Raw genomic sequence first — 27389 nt, forward strand, 5'->3', positions numbered from 1 at the left:
CAGACCATATAATGTACAGTTGTTGTATATACTAATTTTATATATGTTTTTATAAGTGTGAAGCATTTTTTTTGTTTTTCCTGTCAAAGTGATCCAATCCCTTTTCGGGCGAGTCACTCACACCACAATGAAAAAAAATATTCCTTGTTTTCCTGCCTCTCCTAAACTAGTTAGACCAGTTTACAGGCCTTGCTGTATCCTGGGCTGTGTTGTAGTTCCTGTGTTGTCCATTGCCTTACTTGGATAGAAGGAAGTTTCTTAGCTCACCAGTGGGAGTGGGGAGCTTTGAATAGCCTACCTGTCCTTGAGGAAGTGACCACAGCACAAGAAGCTGTAGTAATTGGTCATTTTGGACCATTTCTAGCTCTTTTGAAGTTCCCTGGTTAAAATCTGCCTCTGGCATTTTTTGAAGCCATATTGCTCAGACACAGCTCCACGTGGTCCTGTTGAGTCTTCCTGGCTACAGAGAACTGAAAAAAAGCGACTGCTTTCCTGATTAAGTATCCTGCTGTTTTTTATATTTGTTTTACCTTCTACTGCTTACCTAGAGCAAGCTTTAACTGTTTTCATAGTTATTTACTGCATTTTTTATTATCTGCACTTAAAGTACATTTTAGTCGAAATTAGTCTAATTCAAGTCGAAAAGTGTTTGTTTGCTGTTTAATTTAATTGTTTGGCTGCCCACTAAAGTGTGCTAGCCTGTACTACTGACTTATTGCCTTTTCTGCATTTAGCGTGGAGTTGCCACTAGAGCACCATCGGGCAGCGCCGGTTAAACTATTTCTGGCTCCGTAAAGTCTGCTCTTCATTTTTTCCCTTAGAACTGCTCTACTTGTAATCTAAACAGTCTATTCTGTATCTGTAAAGCTCAGCACTTGTTCCTAAAGCATTTTTAGTCAGGTAAAGCACTTCTATATTATGCAAAGTACTTCACTAGCTTAAAACCCCCTTGAGTACCCACTTCCCTATAGGTCCTTTCTGACTCAGTTACACAGCAAACTTTTCATTTCTTCTAGCATGTCAAAGGGTCAGTTGCTAGCGTCCTCTCCTGCTCAGCTGGTGAATCTGGGAATATTGAGGCAATGTTACAATTGCCTCATGTACACAGACAACCCTCTCCTCCCACAAAACACAAATACATGCGAGAGATGCAACTATATAGCCAAACTGGAGGCTGAGCTCTCTCAACTCAGGACTGGCAAAACCAGACAGGAGGAGAAGGTAACCACACACACCATAAACCCAGTCTCACATAGAACTATCACAACTACAAATCAAACGCATAAACACACAAAGACATACTCGGAGGCACTGATCAAAAATCTACCAAAACAGCAGAGGCCTCTAAAGCAGACACCCAAACAACTGCCACCTCATGACATAACACAAGCAACACATAGATCACAAAGTCAGTGTGCAAATCAGTCACAGCCCTCAAGGCCAAACACAATGCCAGACACACTTGTCATAGGTGACTCCATAGTCAGACACACTGACGTCCCACTCACCAGACTGAACAAGGAGAGGGTCACAGTAAGCTGCCTGTCGGGCGCTAGAATCCGCCACATAACACAAGCACTCGGGTCACTCCACAGCAAGTACAAGTATGACTCAGTCATTGTCCATGCCGGTGTGAATGACCTGAGACGTACCTCCCTGGACTACATGAAAAGAGACATAAAGGAGCTCTCAGATTATGTAGCCCAGGCTGGTATGACCCTGACCCTGAGCAGTATCCTACCTTCACCAAGAATGATGCCACAATACAGAGACAAAATGATCAGTTTTAGTAATTGGCTTAATTTCTGGTGTCATTCTAAGGGGATCCAATGTCTGTCTGCCTGGAATGACATGCTTGACAAGCCACACTGCTTCGCAAGGGACGGCTTGCACCTGTCACCCCTGGGTTTCCGGATATTGGCAAAAGCTCTTGCCACCCCCATAGTGCCTTTTTTAGACAAGGCTCAAATTCTAAACCCACCGCCCTAGAAAACAATAATGGAAAAAAACTAAGGGTAATGCTGCTCAATGCCAGAAGTCTAAATCTCAAGATGCACGCCTCAAGCCCTCCTCAGTATGGAGAACATCGATGTCTGTGCTGTGACTGAAACCTGGTTCAAGGCTCCTGAGAGCACCCCGGCACTGTCAGGTTTTACCTCATATCATGCGTTCCGGCCCCAAAACCCGGACCGTACCACAAAAGGAGGGGGTGTATCCATATTCATCAAGGATACCCACACCTCCAGGCTGGTGGCAACTCACGAAGCATCAGAGACCATTCAGGTGCAGTTAACCATAGGCAAAACTGCTCTACAGTTTGTAGCATGTTACAGGCCACCCTCTCAAACTCAGGAGCCCCGCACAGCCTTCCTGAAGACACTGGAGAGTATAAATATCTCACCAAACACCATCATATTGGGTGACTTCAACTACCCAAACATAGACTGGGAACATTACTCAAGCCCCAATACCCTAGCCCAAAGGTTCCTGGAGTTCATAAACTCAAATGCTATGGAACAACTTGTCACCATTCCCACAAGAGGTGAAAATATACTAGACCTGATCATCACAAACATGGGGTCAAAATGCTCCACACCGGAAGTATATCCCTCATTGGTGAGATCAGACCATAAACTAATCTCACTGGAGATCCACATCCCGCCCCACCCCAACAAAAAGACCACAGTGAAGAACTTCTCAAAAGCCAACTTCACACTTAAGACTGGTGTGGTATCCTTCAAGGCCCCTGAGCCATTGGAAACCACAACCCACGCTGCTGAATCCCTTACAAATGCTTTCTCGAGCACCTCCAGGATTGCATGGATCAAGCAATCCCAAATAAAATCAAGACCCTTTCCACCAAAGGCAAGCGCCCGATCTGGTGGACCCCAGCCATAAACAAACTTTACAACAAGAGGAGAAAGCTACTACAAGATAGAGCAAAATCCCTAAAAGGGAAGACATCTCTGATCAATACTAGTAAAAAACTACGATCACTCATAAAATCATCCAAGGCCAACTTTGAGAGAAAAATCGCCAAGGACTCAAAAGACAATCATAAGGCCTTCTTTAGCTATGTTAGAAATCTGGGTGGAAACTCCCAGATATGCTCAGAATTAGTCCAAAATGATACAAAAATCACTGAACCCACAGACATTGCAAACATACTGCAGACAGGTTCAGTGAAACTTTCTCCCCTCCCTCCCCCCCAAAAGAAGAAATATCTATCCCAGCAGAGTGTAGCCTCCCAATCATCTCAAATGCCCAGGTGAGAGCTGCTCTCTCTAAAGCTAAAAACACAGTATCAATGGGACCGGATGGTGTCCCCGGCTGTGTGCTACACGAACTCAATGAGAAACTAAACCCACACATAAGGCTGCTGTTTAATCTTAGCCTTACCACAGGATACGTACCCAAAGAGTGGCGTACGGCAACTGTGGTCCCACTCCACAAAGGCGGTGCTTCTACGGACCCTGGTAATTACCGCCCCATAAGCTTAACAAGCCTGGTCTGCAAAGCTATGGAGAGGATCATAATGGAACTCATAAATAAAGACATAGGGGACCTACAGACATTGGAGCCTACCCAATTCGGCTTTGTCAAGGGCAGATCATGCCTCTTGAACTTGGTCGACTTGTTTGAAATGGTCACCAAGGCCATTGATGAGGGTAAGGCAGTTCACACAGCCTACCTTGACCTTGCAAGAGCTTTTGACACAATACCCCACTCGGGTATCATAGAAAAGATCACCAGCTTAAATGTAAACCCATATGTCACACGATGGGTTGCAAACTGGCTCAAGGACAGAACCCACAGGGTTAGAGTTGCTGGTGCCATGTCAGACTCCAAGCCGGTCACAAGCGGTGTCCCACAGGGCTCAGTCCTGGGCCCCCTCTTGTTCGGCATCTACTTTTCAGAAGTGCAGGCAAACCTAGGAGGATTGTGGCTGACAAAGTTTGCAGATGACTGCAAATTGGGTGCCATGGTTGAAAATCCATCAGACACAGATATCCTTCAGAGAGGTCTCATAGAAACAGATAACTGGTGCCAGAGCCATGGCCTTAAGCTAAACGCCAAAAAATGTATAGTCATACCCTTTGGTAAAAACAAGGTAACCCCAAGTTACCACATAGGTGGCAATCCATTAAGCACAGAAGAGGTTATCAGGGACCTGGGGACCCAAGTTGACAGTAACCTTTCTTTTGACGCTCACATTGCCAAAGTGGTTAGGAGGACCTTCTACATTGCCCACCTGATTATGAAGGGATTCACATCCAGATCAAGGGAGGTCATTGTTCCCCTGTACTCTTCACTTATCAGACCAGTGATTGAGTACAATGCCCCATTCGAATGTATCTTACCCGACACCTGCAGCAATTGGAAAGACCCCAAAAGTTCCTCACCAAAAGGATAAAGGGGCTCAAAAATATGCCATATGCTGCCCGACTGAAGAAACTCCAGCTCTATTCAGTCGCATACCATCTGCTCAGAGGTGACCTGTGCCTGACATACAAGGCCATGTCCAACCCGGAATTAATGGACATGCTCCACCTCAAAAAATCCAAATCCACCAGAGCCACAAGAGCAAGAGACTTAAACCTCAACACGGATATAAATAGGACGTGCTGGAGGGACAGATTCATCACCCAGAGACTCCCTATGCTGTGGAGCAGAATCCCGGTCCATGTGAGATGGAGCACTTCGCTGGCTCTGTTCAAGAGGAATCTTGACCAGTGGATGGGAGATCGTAGGTTTACCCCGGGGATCATCTCTGTATCACTGCTGGACAGAGGCACGGCAAACTAATGGGTATAGTATTCTTCAGCCTAAGGGGTGGTGAAAGCCACACAACTCTGGCTAGGCTTATAAATGCCCTAGGGCAGCTAGCCTAGTATGAACCTATGAACCTATGAACTATAAGTTGGAACAGGAAGTACAAATTGGTTTATAGCTTGAACTTTATTCCTAGATGTCAAGGCTGTTTTCAGTATTAGTTTTAGTCTTCTGAAGTATTCCTTGCTGAGTTTTATTCTGATTTGTTCATGTTTTATTGCTGATCCTTAATTCAATGTCCAAACATTTATACACTCACTCCTGCTCAAGCTCGTATGTATCAGATTCCTGTCCCACATTGATATTTTCTTGGTACTGCAACTTTCCTGCTTTAAACATCACTTTTGCATATTTATAAAGACCAAATGATATTGTTGTATCATCTGAGAAGGTTTTAACCACTTGTAGTTGTACTTTCAACTCAACATCTGATGAACTATACCATTTTAAGTCATCCACAAAAAGTAGATGGGGAAGTGTTTAAGCAAGGTTATTTCCTAGAAAATAAATTGTAACCAAGACCTAATCTGTTAAGTAAACAGCTTAATGGGTTAAGAGCAAGACAACACAAAAGCGGTGACAAAGAATCACCCTGAAATATCCCCTTTAATTTTTTTTATCCATGGGATAATAATTTGTCCTTTGTTATGGATTAACTTCCAAGTGGTGTACCATGGTCACTGTAATGTAACTGATCAATGGAGGGCGTATGCCATGGTCACTGTAATGTAACTGATCAATGGAGGGCGTATGCCATGGTCACTGTAATGTAACTGATCAATGGAGGGCGTATGCCATGGTCACTGTAATGTAAATAATCAATGGACGGCGTATGCCATGGTCACTGTAATGTAACTGATCAATGGAGGGCGTATGCCATGGTCACTGTAATGTAAATAATCAATGGAGGGCGTATGCCATGGTCACTGTAATGTAACTGATCAATGGAGGGCGTATGCCATGGTCACTGTAATGTAAATAATCAATGGACGGCGTATGCCATGGTCACTGTAATGTAACTAATCAATGGACGGCGTATGCCATGGTCACTGTAATGTAACTGATCAATGGACGGCGTATGCCATGGTCACTGTAATGTAACTGATCAATGGAGGGTGTATGCCATGGTCACTGTAATGTAACTGATCAATGGAGGGCGTATGCCATGGTCACTGTAATGTAACTGATCAATGGAGGGCGTATGCCATGGTCACTGTAATGTAACTGATCAATGGAGGGCGTATGCCATGGTCACTGTAATGTAACTGATCAATGGAGGGCGTGTGCCATGGTCACTGTAATGTGAATAATCAATGGAGGGCGTATGCCATGGTCACTGTAATGTGAATAATCGACGGCGTATGCCATGGTCACTGTAATGTAACTGATCAATGGAGGGCGTATGCCATGGTCACTGTAATGTAACTGATCAATGGAGGGCGTATGCCATGGTCACTGTAATGTAACTGATCAATGGAGGGCGTATGCCATGGTCACTGTAATGTGAATAATCAATGGAGGGCGTATGCCATGGTCACTGTAATGTGAATAATCGACGGCGTATGCCATGGTCACTGTAATGTAACTGATCAATGGAGGGCGTATGCCATGGTCACTGTAATGTAACTGATCAATGGAGGGCGTATGCCATGGTCACTGTAATGTAAATAATCAGTGGAGGGCGTATGCCATGGTCACTGTAATGTAACTGATCAATGGAGGGCGTATGCCATGGTCACTGTAATGTAACTGATCAATGGAGGCGATGCCATGGTCACTGTAATGTAACTGATCAATGGAGCGTATGCCATGGTCACTGTAATGTGAATAATCGACGGCGTATGCCATGGTCACTGTAATGTAACTGATCAATGGAGGGCGTATGCCATGGTCACTGTAATGTGAATAATCGACGGCGTATGCCATGGTCACTGTAATGTAACTGATCAATGGAGGGCGTATGCCATGGTCACTGTAATGTAACTGATCAATGAAGGGCGTATGCCATGGTCACTGTAATGTAACTGATCAATGGACGCGTATGCCATGGTCACTGTAATGTAACTGATCAATGAAGGGCGTATGCCATGGTCACTGTAATGTAACTGATCAATGGAGGGCGTATGCCATGGTCACTGTAATGTAACTGATCAATGGACGGCGTATGCCAAGGTCACTGTAATGTAACTGATCAATGGAGGGCGTATGTCATGGTCACTGTAATGTAACTGATCAATGGACGGCGTATGCCATGGTCACTGTAATGTAACTGATCAATGGAGGGCGTATGTCATGGTCACTGTAATGTAACTGATCAATGGAGGGCGTATGCCATGGTCACTGTAATGTAACTGATCAATGGAGGGCGTATGCCATGGTCACTGTAATGTAACTGATCAATGGAGGGCGTATGCCATGGTCACTGTAATGTGAATAATCGACGGCGTATGCCATGGTCACTGTAATGTAACTGATCAATGGAGGGCGTATTTTGTACGGTTTACATACTTGTGCTCATGATTACTTACCCGACTTTAAATGTCGTAAAATCCAAATTTTGAACGACCACATCACTGAATGTAGTAATTTAGGAAAGTTGACAATCGGCAATGTTGACTTTACCGAAACTACATGGTCTTCTGGTTATGTCCTGCTAACATTTGCAGGGGAGCAAGTCCACCTATACCCCCTGCTACTTGTATATATACAAACTCTGAGACCGTGAGAGAAATGGTAAATTACCCGATCCCCACTATAGTGCAATCTCCATTCAAAACAACAAATCCACAACAGCGAATGCTAACGTGCTTTCGCTGTTGTGGATGTCACGTCACCGTGGAAGAGTGACATTCGGCCTTCCAAAGTTCGTGTAACTGTCTTCCAATGTTTTCATGGTAAATCACGTTGGACATCTGTAGGAACTCCTTTCCATGAATGTGGAATGCTGTCATATGCTTTTTTATAATCTCACCCTGCCATGCTTAGATTCTTGCCCTTTTTGCAATTCTCTGTTATGGCTTTATTTAGGAACAAACGGTTATTAGTTCCATATGACTTTCTTTTTTTACCATTGTGTTCCATTGCCATGATTGAGTGTTCTTCTAAATGCTGAATCAATGACAGTATATAGTTTGTACATCATTGGAAGGCAGTATTGGTCTATAGCTTACAGGTTCAGCAGAAGTATGGTTTTTCCTGTTGTAAACCAGGGTGTCAGTTCGGAATGCGCATATAATTAATTCTTACTCGGAGCTAAATCTCTGTGTAAAGATATTAATACTTTTAGCCAGAAGTTAGGTGCTGCAACTGGGCTTTGGGTTTTCCAGTTAGAAGCTTTTCTTAATTTAGTTTCAAATTCTCTGGCTGTTTGTTAGTTCATCCCATTTTATATCTTGTATATTTGAACTCCTTTCTGTTTCTTTCCATGTTTCTACCAATTCAGCATCTTTATTATGTTCCACATGGTCTCCATAAATATTTATCCAAAATGCGTCTGTTTCTTCTTTTTTGGTGGTGGTTCTATTCCTTTTCCTTTCTTTCTCTGTAACACTTTTTTAGGTCATCAGTAAATTGCCTACTTTGTACTTTTCCTTTATATTTATCTGCATATCTTGTATGTTTTTATGTCTGTGTTGATATTTGCAATACTGTATGATACATCCTGGTGTGCTCTGATACTGTGCATGGCTTTTACCACACCCATCTAGGTATTTTTGTTCATCTGTTCCCTTTTCTGTAGTCTTCAACAGCGACACTTCTTGTCTTTATTGATTTATACTTTTTCCTCTATTCAATGCTTCCATGTTGGCATTTGATTTCTTCCCTCCCTTTCCCTTACTGCCTTGTGTATTTGTGGCAAGACTTTGTCTGTTATTAATTTAGCTGCAAGTAAAATACCCTATTTACTGCTGTTATTAATTATTTTTTATTTATTTAACATTTGTTGACTGGGAGAGTTCAACTAGGACAGAGCGTATTTTCAGTGGAGGCTTGGGGAGAAATGCTCTAGGCGCATGTCTTTGGAATGTTGGAGGAAACCCACATGAACGCAGGGAGGGCACGCAGACTCTGCACAGAAGGCACCCCAGCCAAGAATCCACCCAGAGAACCTCTTGCTTTGAGGCAACGCTAACTGCTGCACAACTGCGTGAATTTCTGTTAATAGTTTTGATTGCTGTGTTCATCTGTTTCATTAGACTTGTAACATTTTGGGTCTTATTTACTTTCTGTAATCTACTTCTTTCATCAGTTATAATATATCTGTCCATGTCTATTAAATCATTCAACTCTTCCTTTAGATTTTCCTCTAAAGTGAGAGCACATCCTGGCTCTCTGTTTCCTGCAGACATCCTACAGAAAGTTTTAGAACACGTTCCTGTGACCTATCCTGTTCAACTGCATCCTGCATCATCCGCTGCTCCTTCGTATGGGAACTCATTGGCTCATCATTCTACAATATTGCCTACATCAGAGTTACCGCTGTTTCCTGCTCCTTTCCTTGCTGTGCAGCTCCAGCTGAACTTTTGTACTGGCTTCCTATCGAAGGTTCCGGAGCATCGTCATATGACAAGTCATCAGATGCTTCCCATTCCATCTCTTTCTCCGTAGTTTGGGGAATCCTTGTTCTGTTCCATCATGCTGTGACATCACCTGTGTTGGATTTTTCTACACTAAATCCTTCACTGTGTAGGTAGTCCATAACTTCAGCTTGGATTTCTTTAACGTTTTGTTGACCAGAAGGTGCTGCTGATGTCTCAGGTGGCAGTGTCTCTGTCCTGTAGTCACGGTATGTGCTGCTCTCTATCACATTACTAATCTGATACCAAGAGCAATGTTACCGAAAACTCGTCCAGTAAAGCAGTCCGTGTTAAATTTAAACTTCCAACCCCCAAACAGTGTTCTTACAATAGGATGGAGACCAGTAATCACACAGATGTGATGCAGCTACACAGGGAAATGGAAATGTTTTATACGAGTAGACTAACAGAAGGAAACTGAAAGTGCATCTGCTTTTGTTATTAGTTATTTGTTGTACACAGTTTAAGCTTCACAATGATAAAAGTTGAACAAGTCCAAGTCTACGATCTAAGAATCCTGGTTTTATGTTTCTATAAAAGTTAAATTTCCCCCTAAAAAAAAGACAGCATCAGATCTGGTGCAATACAATCCATGGATGTTAGAGAGATTTCCTACACAAATGGGAGTCTGATTTTGTTTTAAAACCAGTAGCAGCATACAAAGGCAATTCCCTTCTATGATGAAGTAATTTAATTGTGAAGGAAACTGTGAGCATAGCAAATATAAACAATTCCATGTAAATAAAAGAAAACGGATATATATCCTACACATTGATGAAATGTTCAACCGTTACATTTTTAAGTACAAGAAACATCTATCAGCTATCAGTATAAGTACTGCATATTCCCAACATAAAAATGCCGGGTCTTAGACTAGTAAGCTTCCTGCCATTTACAGCTGATTACTAGGATAAACATTCCAGCGGGCTTTAAGCCTAGCCAGGCTTCCCAAATGTATCTGACAAGTTTTGATACTCTAATGTTGTTTTAGTCAATACAAAAGGGCCTGTTGCCGTGGATATGAGCTTTCCCACAATCTCCATTACCAACTTGGTGGATATGGGCATCCTGAGGCAATGTACCAATTGTGTCATATTTAATGACTGCCACTTAATTCTCAAACAAACTGATATGGTATGTGAGAGATGTATTTACACAATGTCGCCGGAGGCAAAGCTCTCACATAAAAGTACTCCCAATGTCAATTAAGTTGTCAGTAGTACACACACAGCATGCATCACACACAATTCCAAGCAGACCAATAAATCCACATATGATGAGGCACTTAAATGTAACCTTCCTAAATCCCAAAGAACTCCTGGATGAAGTGCACATAATATATACCCTCAGCAGCCCCGAATGCACGCTTTCAAAACATTTTCCACTTCAACACATACAGACTCCTTTCCTAAAGCCTCTGCTTCTAAACCCATAAGGCAAGACACCGCACAATCCAGCATTCTAGTAATTGGAAACTCCATTGGGAGATAGACTGACGTCCCTCTCACCAGGCCGATAGAGGAGAAAGGAAATGGGCAACTGGGAGATCACATGCTGATTGGAGAATGAATGTTCTCTAGCAGGGTGATCACATGCTGATTGGAGAATGAATGTTCTCTAGCAGGGTGTTAATCTACAGATAACGCCTGCTAAAAAATGAATCCGCCGCTTCACAGCACTTTGCGTGTGTGTGTGTGTGTGTGTGTGTGTGTGTGTGTGTGTGTGTGTGTGTGTGTGTGTGTGTGCGCGCCGCGTTTCTTTCTGTGTGTGTTTATGAATGTATGTTTGCATGCATGAAAGTGTGTGTGTGTGTGTGTGTGTGTGTGTGTGTGTGTGTGTGTGTGTGTGTGTGTGTGTGTGTGAGAGAGACAAGAGAGTGGAGTGAGTCTGAAGAGTGAAGGTGATAAAGTTGAGGCTACAGCCACAGGTTTGCATACCTCCTGACCACTTGATTGTCACTTGTCTGGAGCTGGATTTGGAGTCGGCTACTTTTACAGTGTGGGTTCTATCAGTAAGCCAGTTAGCAACCCATTGGATGACGTAGGGATTAATGCCCAGCTTAGTAAGTTTATCTATGATTCCAGTGTGGGGGATGGTGTCAAACGCCTTGGTAAGGTCTAGATCGGCTGTGTGGACCACCTTACCCTTGTCCATGGCTCTGGAGACTGATTCGAAGAAGTCAATCAGGTTCAGGAGACAAGATCGGCCCTTCACAAACCCAAACTGGGTGGGGTCCAGAGTTTGAAGGTTGCCAATGTCTTTGTTTATAAGTTCCATGATAATACGCTCCATGGCCTTGCAGATAAGGCTTGTCAGACTGATGCGACGGTAGTTTCCAGGATCCAAGGTGGATCCCCCCTTGTGGAGTGGGATAACTGTAGCTCTGCGCCACTCAGTGGGCACGAAACTTGAGGTGAGGCTATGATTAAACATGACACTTAGGTGAGGTGCCAATTTATATTGTAGTTCATGTAGTACACAGCCCGAAATGTCATCTGGTCCCATGGATGCTGTATTCTTAGCTTTGGAGAGTGCGTTTTTTACCTGTGTGGCCGATATTACCGGAATTTGGCAATCTTCCGGTATTGAGATGGGCCATTTAGGGGGGTGAGAAGGGGGTGAAGTTGGCACTGAATCGATCTGCCAGGATATTGGCAATATCCTTGGGATCAGTATATTTAATGCCATTCTGTTTTAGCTCAGAGCAGATCTGAGCATTGCCATTTAGATTCTTGACATAGTTATAGAATGTCTTGTGGTTGTCTTTGGAATCTTTGACAATTTTATTTTCGTAACTAGCTTTGGAGTATTTTATGAGGGATCTCAGTTTCTTACCGAGACTGGTAAGGGAGATTTTTGCATCCTGGGATTTTCCTCTTTTCTTCAACAGTTTCTTCTTTTTATTGTAAAGTTTGTTTATGGCAGGGGTCCACCAGATTGGCTTCCTTTTTTTGGATGAGAGCATCTTAGTTCTATGTGGGATGGACAAGTGGAGTATCTCAGGGTTCAGTCCTGGGACCGCTCTTGTTTGGCATCTCCTTCTCTGAAGTACAGGCCAACACTAAGGGACTCTGGCTAACAAAGATTGCAGATGACTGCAAACTGGGAGCCATTATTGAATCCCCAAATGATGTGGATACTCTACAAAAGGGCCTTACAGAAACAGATGCTTGGTGCCAGAGCCATGGGCTCAAGCTCAATGCCAAGAAATGTATAGTTGTCCCCTTTGGGGAAAAAAACATGTACCCGTGAATTACCATATAGGTGGCAGTACACTAAACACCGAAAGTGTGATAAGAGACTTGGGGACACAGGTGGACAGTGGTTTCACCTTCAATAACCACATCGCCACAACAGGTCAGGAAATCCTTCTATGTGGCACACCTTATCACTAAGGGCTTTTCATCCAGAAAATAGGAGGTCATTATCCCACTGTACTCATTCCTCATTAGACCCATTATAGAATACAATGCCCCGTTTGGTATGTACCTCTCAAGACATCTGCAACAACTGGAAAGGCCGCAGAAATACCTCACTAAAAGAATCACAGGCCTAAAGCAGATGCCCTACGCTGACCGCCTTAAAAAGCTCCAGCTATACTCTGTCGCATATCGTCTACTCAGAAGTGATCTCTGCTTAACATACAAGGCCATGTCAAACCCAGAGCTGTTGGACATGCTACACTTAAAGAAATCCCAATCCGTCAGAGCTACACGCTCCAGGGATCTAAACCTTGTCATCACAATAAACAAAACATGCTGGATGGATAGGTTCCTGACCCAGAGACTCCCCAGACTCTGGAATAGATTGCCCATACATGTCAAGCAGAGTGCCTCTTTGGCCCTCTTTAAAAGGAACCTTGACAGTTGGATGGGAGAAAGAAAATTCACCCCGGAGATCACGTTAGTCACCCTGCTAGACAGGGATCCAGGGAAGTAAATAGTGTGGGAAGAAATAGTCAGGGAATTGTTATGGCTAGGTTTGTATAGGCCCTAGGGCCGATAGCCTAGTACCAAGCTATGATTCACGATATCTGGATAAAGCCTAAAATAAAGGGTGAACAAAGGCTCAAAACTGGAGCAGATTTTAACTAGTGCTGTTGTAAAATCACAAAGTTTCTTGAATAAAAGGATTTGTGTTCGCATACATTTTCTGAAGTACAGGTGTTAGTGAGAGAGACCGCAAGCAGCAGCAGTAAAGTGGTTTGCATCCCAGTCGACCTCTTAGCTGAAGAAACCTGGATAAAGCCTAAAACAGAGGGAGAGCAAAGGCTCAAAAATAGCAACCGATTTTAGTTACTGCTGTTATCAAAATACAAAGTTGTTTAAATGACATGATTTGTGTTAGCATGCATTCTTTGAAGGAAATAAAGTCTGAAACTCAAATATATGTCATTATTTAGTGACTTTATTCCCCAATGACTGGGAACAAACCAAACATTTGAGGAGTAAGCAACAAGTAAGTAACTGGATATTGTTTTAAAAAAATTATATTTTAGATGTAAAATGGTTCCTCCAAGACCATTTACAATTACTATATAGTTGCAGGAACTATTTTACATCAAAAATATATATAAAATAATAGAGTAATTACAAAAAGTAAGTAAAACACAACAATTTTACATAGTCCATTCTCTAAGCACAATAATGCCTTCCAGGATGTGTTGTTATTGGAATAAAGCACTTCCAGGGGTGCATAGGCCTTCCAGCAGCTGCTTTCGGCCTCAGAACACCCCTGGCCAGGTGTTATTTTCACAGTAACGCACACCCTGTTGGGCATTATTGCTTACAGGGAGAACAGAGCTGGTTTATGATTCCATACAGTTGAGTGTGAGGAAGAACAGAGCTGTTCTATAGTTACACACTCGGGTGTGATGGAGAATAGAACTGTTCTGTGGTTTCATGCATTAATCAAACTGTGAGGGAGAACAGAGCTGTTCTGTGGTTCCTTACACTCCGGTGTGAGGGAGAACAGAACTTTACTGTGGCTCCTTACACTCCGGTGCGAGGGAGAAGATAGCTGTTCTGTGGTACACACTCAGGTGTGCTGGAGAACGGAGCTGTTCCGTAGTTTCATACACTAGGAAAGTAAGGGAGAGGAGCAGATCAATACTCCAGTTCCATTCTCGATGTATTGGAGAACAGTGCCATACACCATGTTATAATGGAGGACAAACTGTACTCTGTTTCCATATGTTAGGTGTAGAATACATTTCTCGTTGTCAGTGACTGTGCCGTACGCTGTGTTCATGCAGTAACTGTAGGAGTGGACAGTGTTGTTAGTAATGTCTGAACATTGAACTACACTGTCTTTCTGTAGGGTGTGTGGGGGTAATATTCTGGTAGTGATTGAAGCCCGTTTTACTATCCTACAACAGTGTGCAGGAGAGAATGTGTGTGTATTAGTGGCACTGACTGAGTGGTGATCAGAACACATATACTTAGGTGTGGGGAACATACTAATTATTACCAGCAAATGAGCTCTGGTTATCATTCACATAGCAAGGTGTAGGGAACAACATCTTTATCCTTAGTAGACACTGCACTGTGTTCACTCTCCCACATGCTGGTGGACAGGAACCAGTTGCCATTAATAGTTCATGAACTGTACTCATTTTTGGTGTATTTATCATTAGCAGTGGCTAGGCTGTATTCATCTTTTATATAAGAAGTGCAAGTGAGAATATATTCATCCTTGTCGGGGACTAAACTGAGTTCTGTTTCCACACTTCAGGGTGTAATCACTGGCAGTGACTAACCTCTGTTACATACACCAGGGTACAGGAATAGTATAGTTATCAGTGACAGTGACTGAGATCTGTTATATACGATAGGGTGCAGGGATAGTATAGCTGTCACTGGCAGTGACTGACCTCTGTGCAGGGATAGTATAGCTGTCACTGGCAGTGACCGATCTCTGTTATATGTAACAGGGTACAGGGATAGTATAGTTATCACTGGCAGTGATTGAGCTCTTACATACAGGAGGTCCCAGGGGATAGTATAGCTATCAGTGACAGTAACTGAGCTCTATTCCATACAGCAGGGTGCAGGGATAGTATAGTTGTCAGTGACCCAACAAAGGTAACCACCATGAAAAACTTCTCCAAAGTTAACTTTGGGCTCCTAAAAACAGAGGTGGCTACTTTCGTACACTGCACCCATGCAAATGGAGAATAGTTGTATGAACGTCATATCATACAGCAATACACTGTACAAACACATACACAAATGCACGGATCTCGCCATACCCAATAGAACTAAGACACTCTCCTCAAAAAAAAAAAAAAGAAGCCAATCTGGTGGTCCCCTGCCATAAAAGACTCTCCCTTATCAGCCTCAGCAAAAGGTGGAGATCCCTCATCAAATCCTCTAAAGCTAGCTATGAAAACAGAATTGCAGCAGATAGTAAAGACAACCACAAGGCCTTCTATAGTTATGTAAAGAATCTCTATGGCAATACCCAGATTTGCTCTGAGCTACTGCACAATGGTATCTCCTATACTGAGCCAACATATATTGCAAATATACTGGCGAACAGATTCAGTGCTAACTTTACCCCCCCCCCCCCAAGGACCAATCACAATAGCAGTAGATTGCCAGGCACCCAGTATTACTGCTGCACAGGTTAAACAGCACTGTCCAAGGCCAAGAATACAGCTTCTATTCTATGGGACTTGAACTACAGAGTGAATTGGCACCTCACTTGTGTGCCCTTTCAATCACAGCCTCACGTCAGGCTTTGTTCCCACCAAAATGGGGTTGGGAGGGTGGCCTAATGGTTAAGGTGCTTGCCTTACAAACACAAGGTGCAGGGTTTGAGTCTCACAAGGCTAGGCTTACAATGGCTCACAAGGGCAGTTAGCCTAGTACAAACCTATGAACCTATGAATGGCACACTGCTATAGTCATCCCTCTCCACAAAGGAGGAGCGACTACAGACCCCAGGAAACTATTGCCCCATTAGCCTGATGAGTCTGATATGTAAAGCTATGGAATGCATCATCATGGACCTAATAAACAAGGATATAGGGAATCTCTGGATCCTACACAGTTTGGTTCTATGAAGGGTAGATCATGCCTGCTCAACTTGGTTGACTTCTTTGAGTCAATCACCAGAGCTGTGGATGAAGGTAAGGTGGTTCATACAGCCTACCTTGATCTGGCCAAGGCCTTTGATACCATTCCCCACTCAGGAATCACAGAAATACTTACTAAGCTAGGCATCAACCCCTATATCACTAGGTGGGTTGCAAACTGGCTCACAGATAGAACCCATATTGTGAAAGTAGCTGACTCCAAGACTGACTGCCGACCAGTCACAAGTGGACTCCCACAGGGTTCGGTCCTAGGTCCTGTCCTGTTTGGTATCTACCTCTTTGAAGTCCAGGCCAACACGAAGGGACTCTGGCTGACGAAGTTCGCAGATGATTGCAAGTTGGGAGCTATTATTAAATCACCACGTGATGCTGACATCCTACAGAAAGGCCTCAATGAGAACCATGGCCTTAAGCTCAGTGCCAAAAAATGTGTCTTCTTCCCCTTTGGGAAAAACCCAGTTCCCTTGAATTACCACATTGATGGTAGTCCACTGGACACAGACGGCTTTATAAGAGATCTGGGAACACAGGTTGACAGTAACCTCTCTTTTGACCACCACATTGCCACTGTGGTCAGAAAGTCCTTCTATGTGGCACATCTCATTCCTATAAGGGTTTTGCATCCAGGAAGAAAGAGGTCATTTTCTCCCTCTACTCTTCCCTCATTAGGCCAATCATAGAGTACAAAGCCCCATTTGGCATGTACTTCACTAGACACCTGCAACAACTGGAGAGGCTGCAAAAGTACCTCACAAAGAGGAGTCTAGGCCTTAAACACGTGTCTTATATGGACAGACTAAAAAAAACTCCAACTATTCTCTCTCATATCGCCTACTTGGAGGTGATCTCTGCTTGACTTACAAAGCCATGTCTGACCCAGCTCTGTTAGAAATGCTGCATCTAAAGAAATCACAATCCCTGTGCACCACATGCTCCAGAGACCTCAACCTCACTACCACAATCAACAGAACATACTGGAGGGACGGGTTCATAACCCAGAGACTGCCCATGCTGTGGAATAGACTTCCCATACATATCAAGCAGAGCACCTCACTGGCCCTCTTCAAGAGAAATCCTGATGAGTGGATGGGGAAATAGAAAATTCACCCCGGGGATCACTCCAGTGGCTCTACTCGACAGAGACACTAGGAACTAAGGTTGGGTGGCACAATGCCAGGGTACTCTTATGGGATATGCTTGTAAAGGCTCCAGGACCATTAGCCTAGTACACACCTATAAACCTATGAACCTCTGTTACATACACCATGGTACAGGCATAGTATAGTTGTCAGTGACTGTGGTTGATCTCTGTTACATACACTAGGGTGCAGGCATAGTATAATTATCAGTGACAGTGACTGAGCTATGTTACATACAACAGGGTGCAGACATAGTATACCTCTCATTGGCAGTGACTGTGCTGTGTCATATGTAACAGGGTGCAGGGATAGTATAGTTATCACTTACAGTGGCTGAGCTCTGTTACATACACCAGGGTACAGGGATAGTATAGTTATCACTTACAGTGACTGAGCACTGTTATGTACTGCAGGATACAGACATAGTATAGTTATCACTTACAGTGACTGAGCTCTGTAACATACACCAGGGTACAGGGATAGTATAGTTATCACTTACAGTGACTGAGCTCTGTTACATACACCAGGGTACAGGGATAGTATAGTTATCACTTACAGTGACTGAGCTCTGTTACATACACCAGGGTACAGGGATAGTATAGTTGTCAGTGACTGTGGTTGATCTCTGTTACATACACTAGGGTGCAGGCATAGTATAATTATCAGTGACAGTGACTGAGATGTGTTACATACAACAGGGTGCAGACATAGTATACCTCTCATTGGCAGTGACTGTGCTGTGTCATATGTAACAGGGTGCAGGGATAGTATAGTTATCACTTACAGTGACTGAGCTCTGTTACATACACCAGGGTACAGGGATAGTATAGTTATCACTTACAGTGACTGAGCTCTGTTACATACACCAGGGTACAGGGATAGTATAGTTATCACTTACAGTGACTGAGCTCTGTTCCATACAGCAGGGTACAGGGATAGTATAGTTATCACTGCAATGACCGAGCTCTGTAACATACACCAGGGTACAGGGATAGTATAGTTATCACTTACAGTGACTGAGCTCTGTTACATACACCAGGGTACAGGGATAGTATAGTTATCCATGACAGCGACTGAGCACTGTTGCGTACTGCAGGATACAGGGATAGTATAGTTATCACTTACAGTGACTGAGCTCTGTTACATACACCATGGTACAGGCATAGTATAGTTGTCAGTGACTGTGGTTGATCTCTGTTACATACACTAGGGTGCAGGCATAGTATAATTATCAGTGACTGAGCTGTGTTACATACAACAGGGTGCAGACATAGTATACCTCTCATTGGCAGTGACTGTGCTGTGTCATATGTAACAGGGTGCAGGGATAGTATAGTTATCACTTACAGTGACTGAGCTCTGTTACATACACCATGGTACAGGCATAGTATAGTTGTCAGTGACTGTGGTTGATCTCTGTTACATACACTAGGGTGCAGGCATAGTATAATTATCAGTGACAGTGACTGAGCTGTGTTACATACAACAGGGTGCAGACATAGTATACCTCTCATTGGCAGTGACTGTGCTGTGTCATATGTAACAGGGTGCAGGGATAGTATAGTTATCACTTACAGTGACTGAGCTCTGTTACATACACCAGGGTACAGGGATAGTATAGTTATCACTTACAGTGACTGAGCACTGTTATGTACTGCAGGATACAGACTTAGTATAGTTATCACTTACAGTGACTGAGCTCTGTAACATACACCAGGGTACAGGGATAGTATAGTTATCACTTACAGTGACTGAGCTCTGTTACATACACCAGGGTACAGGGATAGTATAGTTATCACTTACAGTGACTGAGCTCTGTTACATACACCAGGGTACAGGGATAGTATAGTTATTACTTACAGTGACTGAGCTCTGTTACATACACCAGGGTACAGGGATAGTATAGTTATCCGTGGCAGTGACTGAGCTCTGTTACATACACCAGGGTACAGGGATAGTATAGTTATCACTTACAGTGACTGAGCTCTGTTATATACACCAGGGTACAGGGATAGTATAGTTATCCGTGGCAGTGACTGAGCTCTGTTACATACACCAGGGTACAGGGATAGTATAGTTATCACTTACAGTGACTGAGCTCTGTTACATACACCAGGGTACAGGGATAGTATAGTTATCCGTGGCAGTGACTGAGCTCTGTTACATACACCAGGGTACAGGGATAGTATAGTTATCCGTGGCAGTGACTGAGCTCTGTTACATACACCAGGGTACAGGGATAGTATAGTTATCACTTACAGTGACTGAGCTCTGTTACATACACCAGGGTACAGGGATAGTATAGTCATCACTTACAGTGACTGAGCTCTGTTCCGTACAGCAGGGTACAGGGATAGTATAGTTATCACTGCAATGACCGAGCTCTGTAACATACACCAGGGTACAGGGATAGTATAGTTATCACTTACAGTGACTGAGCTCTGTTACATACACCAGGGTACAGGGATAGTATAGTTATCACTTACAGTGACTGAGCACTGTTATGTACTGCAGGATACAGGGATAGTATAGTTATCACTTACAGTGGCTGAGCTCTGTTACATACACCAGGGTACAGGGATAGTATAGTTATCCATGACAGCGACTGAGCTCTGTTCCGTACAGCAGGGTACAGGGATAGTATAGTTATCACTGCAGTGACTGAGCTCTGTTACATACACCAGGGTACAGGGATAGTATAGTTATCCATGACAGCGACTGAGCACTGTTGCGTACTGCAGGATACAGGGATAGTATAGCTATCAGTGACAGTGACGGAGATCTATCATATGTAACAGGGTGCAGGGATAGTATAGTTATCACTGCAGTGACCGAGCTCTGTTACATACACCAGGGTACAGGGATAGTATAGTTATCCATGACAGTGACTGAGCACTGTTACGTACTGCAGGATACAGGGATAGTATAGTTATCCGTGGCAGTGACTGAGCTCTGTTACATACACCAGGGTACAGGGATAGTATAGTTATCCATGACAGTGACTGAGCTCTGTTCCATATAGCAGGATACAAGGATAGTATAGCTCCCACTGGCAGTGACTGAACTCTATCATATTTAATGGTACATGGATAGTATAGTTATCACTGCAGTGACCGAGCACTGTTACGTTCACCAGGGTACAGGGATAGTATAGTTATCCGTGGCAGTGACTGAGCTCTATCATATGTAACAGGGTGCAGGGATAGTATAGTTATCAGTGACACCGACTGAGCTCTGTTCCGTACAGCAGGGTACAGGGATAGTATAGTTATCACTGCAGTGACTGAGCTCTGTTACATACACCAGGGTACAGGGATAGTATAGTTATTTATTTAACATTTGTTTGCAGTGCAGCTGTTGCATTCTTGCCTCAACATTCTCGGCTGGGGAGCCTTCTGGAATCTGCATGTCCTCCCTGCATTTGTGTGGGTTTCCTCCGGGTGCTCCGGTTTTCTCCCACATTACAAAGACATGCGTCTGGAGTGTTTCTTCTCAAGCCTCCACTGAAAATTGACTTTCCCTGTAAACAAATGTAAAATAAAATAGATAAATACTTTTCCCTGATGTAAATTAAAGTGCATTCGCCACAGTAAAACTGGCAGAATTGGTGATTGCAATTTATATAGCAGATGTGACCACTGTTATTTGTATTGAGTGAATTAAAGTTTAGCTGTCATGAGTGAATTAAAGTTTAGCTGTCATAGGAAGAGTGAATTAAAGTTTAGCTGTCATAGGAAGAGTGAATTAAAGTTTAGCTGTCATAGGAAGAGTGAATAAAATTTTAGCTGTCATAGGAAGAGTGACTTAAAGTTTAGCTGTCATAGGAAGAGTGAATTAAAGTTTAGCTGTCATAGGAAGAGTGAATAAAAGTTTAGCTGTCATAGGAAGAGTCACTTAAAGTTTAGCTGTCATAGGAAGAGTGAATAAAAGTTTAGCTGTCATAGGAAGAGTGAATTAAAGTTTAGCTGTCATAGGAAGAGTGAATAAAAGTTTAGCTGTCATAGGAAGAGTGAATTAAAAAGAATCTCTTGCTTTTTAGCTTCCAGAAACCTTTGAAGATGTTGCTGTTGACTTCTCAGTGGAGGAATGGAAAATGCTGAGCAAAGAGGAGAAACAGCTGCACCGGGAAGTGATGGTACAGAACTTTGAGAACATGATCTCATTAGGTAAGAAGACCGTGCCAGAGCTGTTGAGGGTGATAATAGTGTAGAAATATGGTCACATGTCAGTAAGTAAGAATAATCACAGAGACAAACATGGAGGTGATGTTAGACAACTATGGTCACATGATGTCAGTAAGTAAAGGGGATAATCACAGAACCACTCAGGGAGGTGATGTTACACAACTGTGGTCACATGGTGTCGGTAGGTAAGGATGTGATAGTCACAGAGCTACACAGGGAGGTGATGTTACAGAACTGTGATCACATGATGTCAGTAGGTAAGGGGGTAATCACAGGGCTACACATTGAGGGGATGTTACAGAACTGTGATCACATGATGTCAGTAGGTAAGGGGATAATCACAGAGCTACACAGGGAGGTGATGTTACACAACTGTGGTCATATGGAGTCAGTAGGTAAGGGGATAATCACAGAGCTACACAGGGAGGTGATGTTACAGAACTGTGATCACATGGTGTCAGTAGGTAAGGGGATAATCACAGAGCTACACAGGGAGGTGATGTTACAGAACTGTGATCACATGGTGTCAGTAGGTAAGGGGATAATCACAGAGCTACACAGTGAGGTGATGTTACACAACTGTGGCCACATGGTATCAGTATGTGAGGATGATAATCACAGAGCTACACAGGACGGTGATGTTACAGAACTGTGGTCACATGGTGTCAGTAGGTAAGGATATGATAGTCACAGAGCTACACAAGGAGGGGATGTTGCAGAATTGTGATCACATGGTGTCAGTAGGTAAGGGGATAATCGCAGAGCTACACAGGGAGGTGAGAGCTACACAGGGAGGTGGTTACAGAACTGTGATTACATGGTGTCAGTGGGTAAGGGGATAATCACAGAGCTACACAGGGAGGTGATGTTACAGAACTGTGATCACATGATGTCAGTAGGTAAGGGGATAATCACAGAGCTACACAGGGAGGTGATGTTACAGAACTGTGATCACATGGTGTCAGAATGTGAGGATGATAATCACAGAACTACACAGAGAGGTGATGTTACACAACTGTGGTCATATGGAGTCAGTAGGTAAGGGGATAATCACAGAGATACACAGGGAGGTGGTTACAGAACTGTGATCACATGGTGTCAGTAGGTAAGGGGATAATCACAGAGCTACACAGTGAGGTGATGTTACACAACTGTGGTCACATGGTGTCAGTAGGTAAGGATATGAAAGTCACAGAGCTACACAGGGAGGGGATGTTACACAACTGTGGTCACATGGTGTCAGTATGTGAGGATGATAATCACAGAGCTACACAGGGCGGTGATGTTACAGACCTCTGATCACATGGTGTCAGTAGGTAAAGGGATAATCACAGAGCTACACAGGGAGGTGATGATACAGAACTGTGATCACATGATGTCAGTAGGTAGTTAAGCAGGACATTCTTCCTTTGCAGGTGGTGTTTTTGAAATAAGTGCTGTATATACTCTGATCTGATGTTATCCTAGTCACCACTCATCACGTATGAGTGCAGCATCCGACACTGGATCTGAGCCGGCACACTCAGACAACAGCTTAGCTCAAGCTCCTCCCCTCCCATAATCCTCTGCTGCCCTCTAACCCCCAGATCTCATTTGCTGGTACAACTGTCAGATGCAGATCGCTCAGCTCCTTGGGATTCTGCACTAGTAAGGAGGTTCTTTCTTTGATACTTTCTTCTTCGCTTTTCCTTGTTTTCCTAAGTTTTTAGTCGCAGTGTACTCCGGTAAATCTCGGTAGTGTCTTTCCCCTCCCTTTGGCCTTTTTGGTTGGTTTGTTTGAGTTTTTGGTGCTCTTTTTGTTTTGGTTGGGAGGTGTGGTACTGTCAGTTTTTTTCTCTTGGGATTCTTGTTTTCTGTTTTATCATTAATTTTGTATTAATATAGTGGTCTTAGTGTGTTTTCTGTGTAGGATGGACCTTTAGTGTTTAGACTTCATACCTGGTTGTCTGACTCCACTTTGTTTTTTCCCTTCGGCTTTGATTGTTTGTCTCTGTCAGAGAAGCCTCTAGGGTTTAAGAGGTGCTCCTCATGTGGTCGGAAGATACCTGTTTCCGACTCGCATGAGGAATGCCCCTACTGTCTTGGTGCCAGCCACCTGGAGGTTGAATGGGCTCTGGTCGACTACCGGAATAAAATTCTTTTAAAAGGTACAGTTGGGGGGGGGGTTCCCCTTGGTCAAGGAGTCCTCCACCAAGGCAGGGTACTCTGGCCATAAAAGAAAGCCTTCCTCTTCTTCCTCTTTAGGGGAGGTTTCCTCTAAGAAAGCTAGGCTGCCGGATCCCAGATCCCCGGATCGACTCTAGCCGTAACAGTGTCAGATCTGAGGGTCTCTGATCCGAGGACTTCAAGAGAGTCGACTCCTAGATCCAGGGATTCCGGTCCCAGCCCTTTGGATCCAAGGGTTTTAGGATCGACTCCTGGTTACAAGGTCTCTGGATCGAGGCCAGAGCAGACTTCGTGGATCTGATCCCTTCGGATCCAAGGGGTTCGAAAACTATTTCCTCACACCCGATATGGTCAGATTTGAGACCCATGTCGGATCCCATTTTAGTTGAGGATCTTCCCTCTGATCCTGCAGAAGGGGATCATTTGTTTACTCCTCCGTATAGGACCCATTCTCAGACCATTGGAGAAGGCCCTCGGGATGCCAGCACAGGTCTCCAGCTAGGTCTTCTGTTTCCTCCCGGTCCTCCAGGAGCATCCTTCCCTCTGATATGGACAGGATGATGTGGTCCTTTTTGAGGGATCATTCTGAAATGGGACTTTTGGCTTCCCCAGCCCACGGGATTAGGGAGCCTTCTCCCTCTCTCCAACTTCTTTCTCCTGATATAACTTCTCAGGGTGCACAACATGGAGGTAGTGGGGATTACCAGGACTTCTCTTGTCCCTACTCCATGAAAGTCTATGGCCATTTCTGCTCCCCTCCCCCTGCGACAGCTGGGGTCACCAGTCCAGGTTGTCGCCTCGGAGTCCGTGGGGGCTGGTTGGGGTCTGGGTCTTTCGGATTGTTGTCTGCCCCTCAGTGCTTTGGCTCTTTATAGTGCTGGGCCAGCATTCTCTGGACGGTTGGAGGTTCTGGCGGGGTCTGCTCCTTCTTCCCTTGTAGTGTTGTCAGTGGGGGCGTGAGAAGGGGCTTTGTCCAGTCCCTCTGCATTTTGGGTGATAGAAAAATCTTTCTGTGCTGCTAGACTAGCCTCCCCTGCTTGTCGTGCTCTGTCCCAGCCCCAGAGTTTGAGTGGACCCTCTCACCCTGCTCCTGGTCAGCCCATTCAACCTAGCCTGCTGTCCAGAAGAGGACCTGTAAGAGGAGACATCTTGACTCCCCGTTTGAGCTTCTCATGGAAAACACTGATGTCGATGAAGGGGATAGGTCCCCAAGGTCACTGCCCAATGATGTCTCCTTTGGGAACATCCTGGAGAATCTTAAAGCCAAGTGCAGTTGGTCTGCCCATCCCCCATTCTCTGGGGAAGCCTTGTTTCTGGAGGCATTCAGTATGGGCCCATCTACCTCTTGGGTTTCCCCCTGCTGACCCCATGATCAATCTTATTGCCAGCAGGGCTTGGAAGGAACCCGATACAATGGAGCCAGTACCCGAGAGAGCGGACAATGTTTCGAGCCCCCCCCATCAGGTAACGGTTTTTGGTCCAAGGCAGTTCCAGTGGATGCAATTGTGGTAGCTGCCACCACCAAGAAAGATCTGGCGGAACAGAGTTCATCTGTCCATCCTCCCAACCGTGATTCGAGAGCATTGGACAGATTTGTTAAGCGGGCGTTTGCATCTGCTTCTTTCAGCTTGTGAGCATTAAACTACCTGATGCATTTTACCCATCTCCAGAGGGATTGGATAAAGGAGCTTACGACTTCCCACTCAGAGTCCATGCCTGCAGAGAACTTAAAGGCCATTTCTTCCAAGCTGGCCACTCTCATGTCCGTAGCTAACTCATCCATGAGGTTGATATCCAGTGCTGCAGAGGTTTCCTCATGGGCAGCAGGCACAGGCATTGCCATCAGGTGTCATGCCTGGCTGCGCTTATGCGGGTTTGCAGAGGCCTTTAAAGCATCGTTCACCAACACCCCCTTCAATGGTTCAACCCTCTTTAGACCAAGTGTCAAGGAAACTTTGACCCACAGTGAGAAAGAAGGGAAGACACTGTCAGCCATAGGGATCAAATTCTCTACCCCCCAAATATCCCTTTCCAAGACCCAATGGGGGGAACAAGAAGATGTGATTCTGTAAGTCACAGTCTTTCTTTCAGGGGGCTCAAGAAGATTCCTCTTCCAGGGGATGGGGGAGAGGTTTCAATAGTTGACACCACCCAAGGGGTAGAGGAGGTCTGAAAAACCTGGGTTCCAGGGAGCCCTTCTCTGAGAAGCCTTTCCAGCTCCTCTGAGGTGTTGCCCAGCTGTCCCTCTGGACGTAGTCAGGTCTCCTTTATCCTTGCACCCTTCAGCCTGGGCAAACATCACAACAGATCAGTGGGTGCTAAAAATTATATCCAGGGGCTACTGCACTCTCTTTTCCACCCCCCCCCACTGAAAAGCAGAACTCTCCCCAGTGTGCCACCCAGTCAGAGAGAGTTAGCCCATTTAGAGGTGTTCAACCTCTTTCAAAAAAGAGCCATCCAAAAGGTCCCATCAGAACAGAGAGGATCCGGAACTTACTCCTGCTTCTTTTTTGTACCAAAGGAAACAGGGGACATGCCTCTGAATCTGGACCTCAGTCAGTTGAACCTCTCTGTCAAGAAGTTGAAATTCCAGATGGTCACTGTACAGTCTGTTGGGCCCCTTCTGTACAAAAATGACTGAATGTGCTCTGTTTATCTCCAGGATGTGTACTATCATATCAAAATAGACAAGAAGTCCAGGGAATTTCACCATTTTCACATTGGAGCCACCCACTTCCAGTTCGGAGCCCTGCCCTTTGGACTCACCACAGCCCCCCAGGTGTTTACCAAGCATATGGCAGTGGTGGCAGCTCATATCAGGTTGTAGGGATTTCAGATGATTCCCTGTCTCAATGACTGGCTCCTCACAGCAGCAACTGGTGGAGACCATACACTTCCTTCTTCATCTCTTTGATCAGTTGGGGATAACAGTGAATCCTGTGAAGTTTTCCTTGACCCTATCTCAACAGCTGGAAGTCAAAGGCACACATTTGGACACTACCTCAGAGACTGCAGCTCTTCCCCTCCGACGTGTGATTCTTATCTTGTCTTGCATACATTCTCTTCTGGAGCAAATTCCTCCTCCAGTGTCACTCATTCTAAGGTCTCTACGCTCTATGGCAGCAGCCATTTACCTGATCCTTATGGCCAGGTATTACATGAGAGTTCTACAGTGGACCCTGGCGGTTCAGTGGTTTGCTCTCTCTCATCCTCTGTCCTCCCTGTATGGCTCACTCCACTATCTTGGAGACGTGTCGTGGTGGATGCACTCTCCAGACCTCCTGGCGGGCAGTTCTTTTTCTCCCCCAGCTCTGACAGCCACAGTGACAATAGACACCTTCTGTTGTAGGGTGAGGGGAGCACTTCCAGGGGAAGACTGTTCAAGGGACAT

At 44.4% G+C, this 27389-nt stretch overlaps 1 protein-coding gene across 1 annotated transcript in view; it reads left to right on the top strand.

Moving 5' to 3' along the window:
• Positions 1-27389, top strand: part of LOC122788396 (zinc finger protein 850-like) — a 1059174-nt gene that overhangs the window by 844329 nt on the left and 187456 nt on the right. The window contains exon 9 of the mRNA XM_044055467.1: positions 21688-21814. Coding sequence (XP_043911402.1) covers positions 21688-21814 — 127 coding nt within the window. The remainder of the gene's footprint in view (positions 1-21687; positions 21815-27389) is intronic.

The sequence above is a fragment of the Protopterus annectens genome, chromosome 13.part0 (assembly GCF_019279795.1).
Source record: "Protopterus annectens isolate FY-2018-M chromosome 13.part0, PAN1.0, whole genome shotgun sequence".
In the NCBI taxonomy this organism is placed as follows: domain Eukaryota; kingdom Metazoa; phylum Chordata; order Ceratodontiformes; family Protopteridae; genus Protopterus; species Protopterus annectens.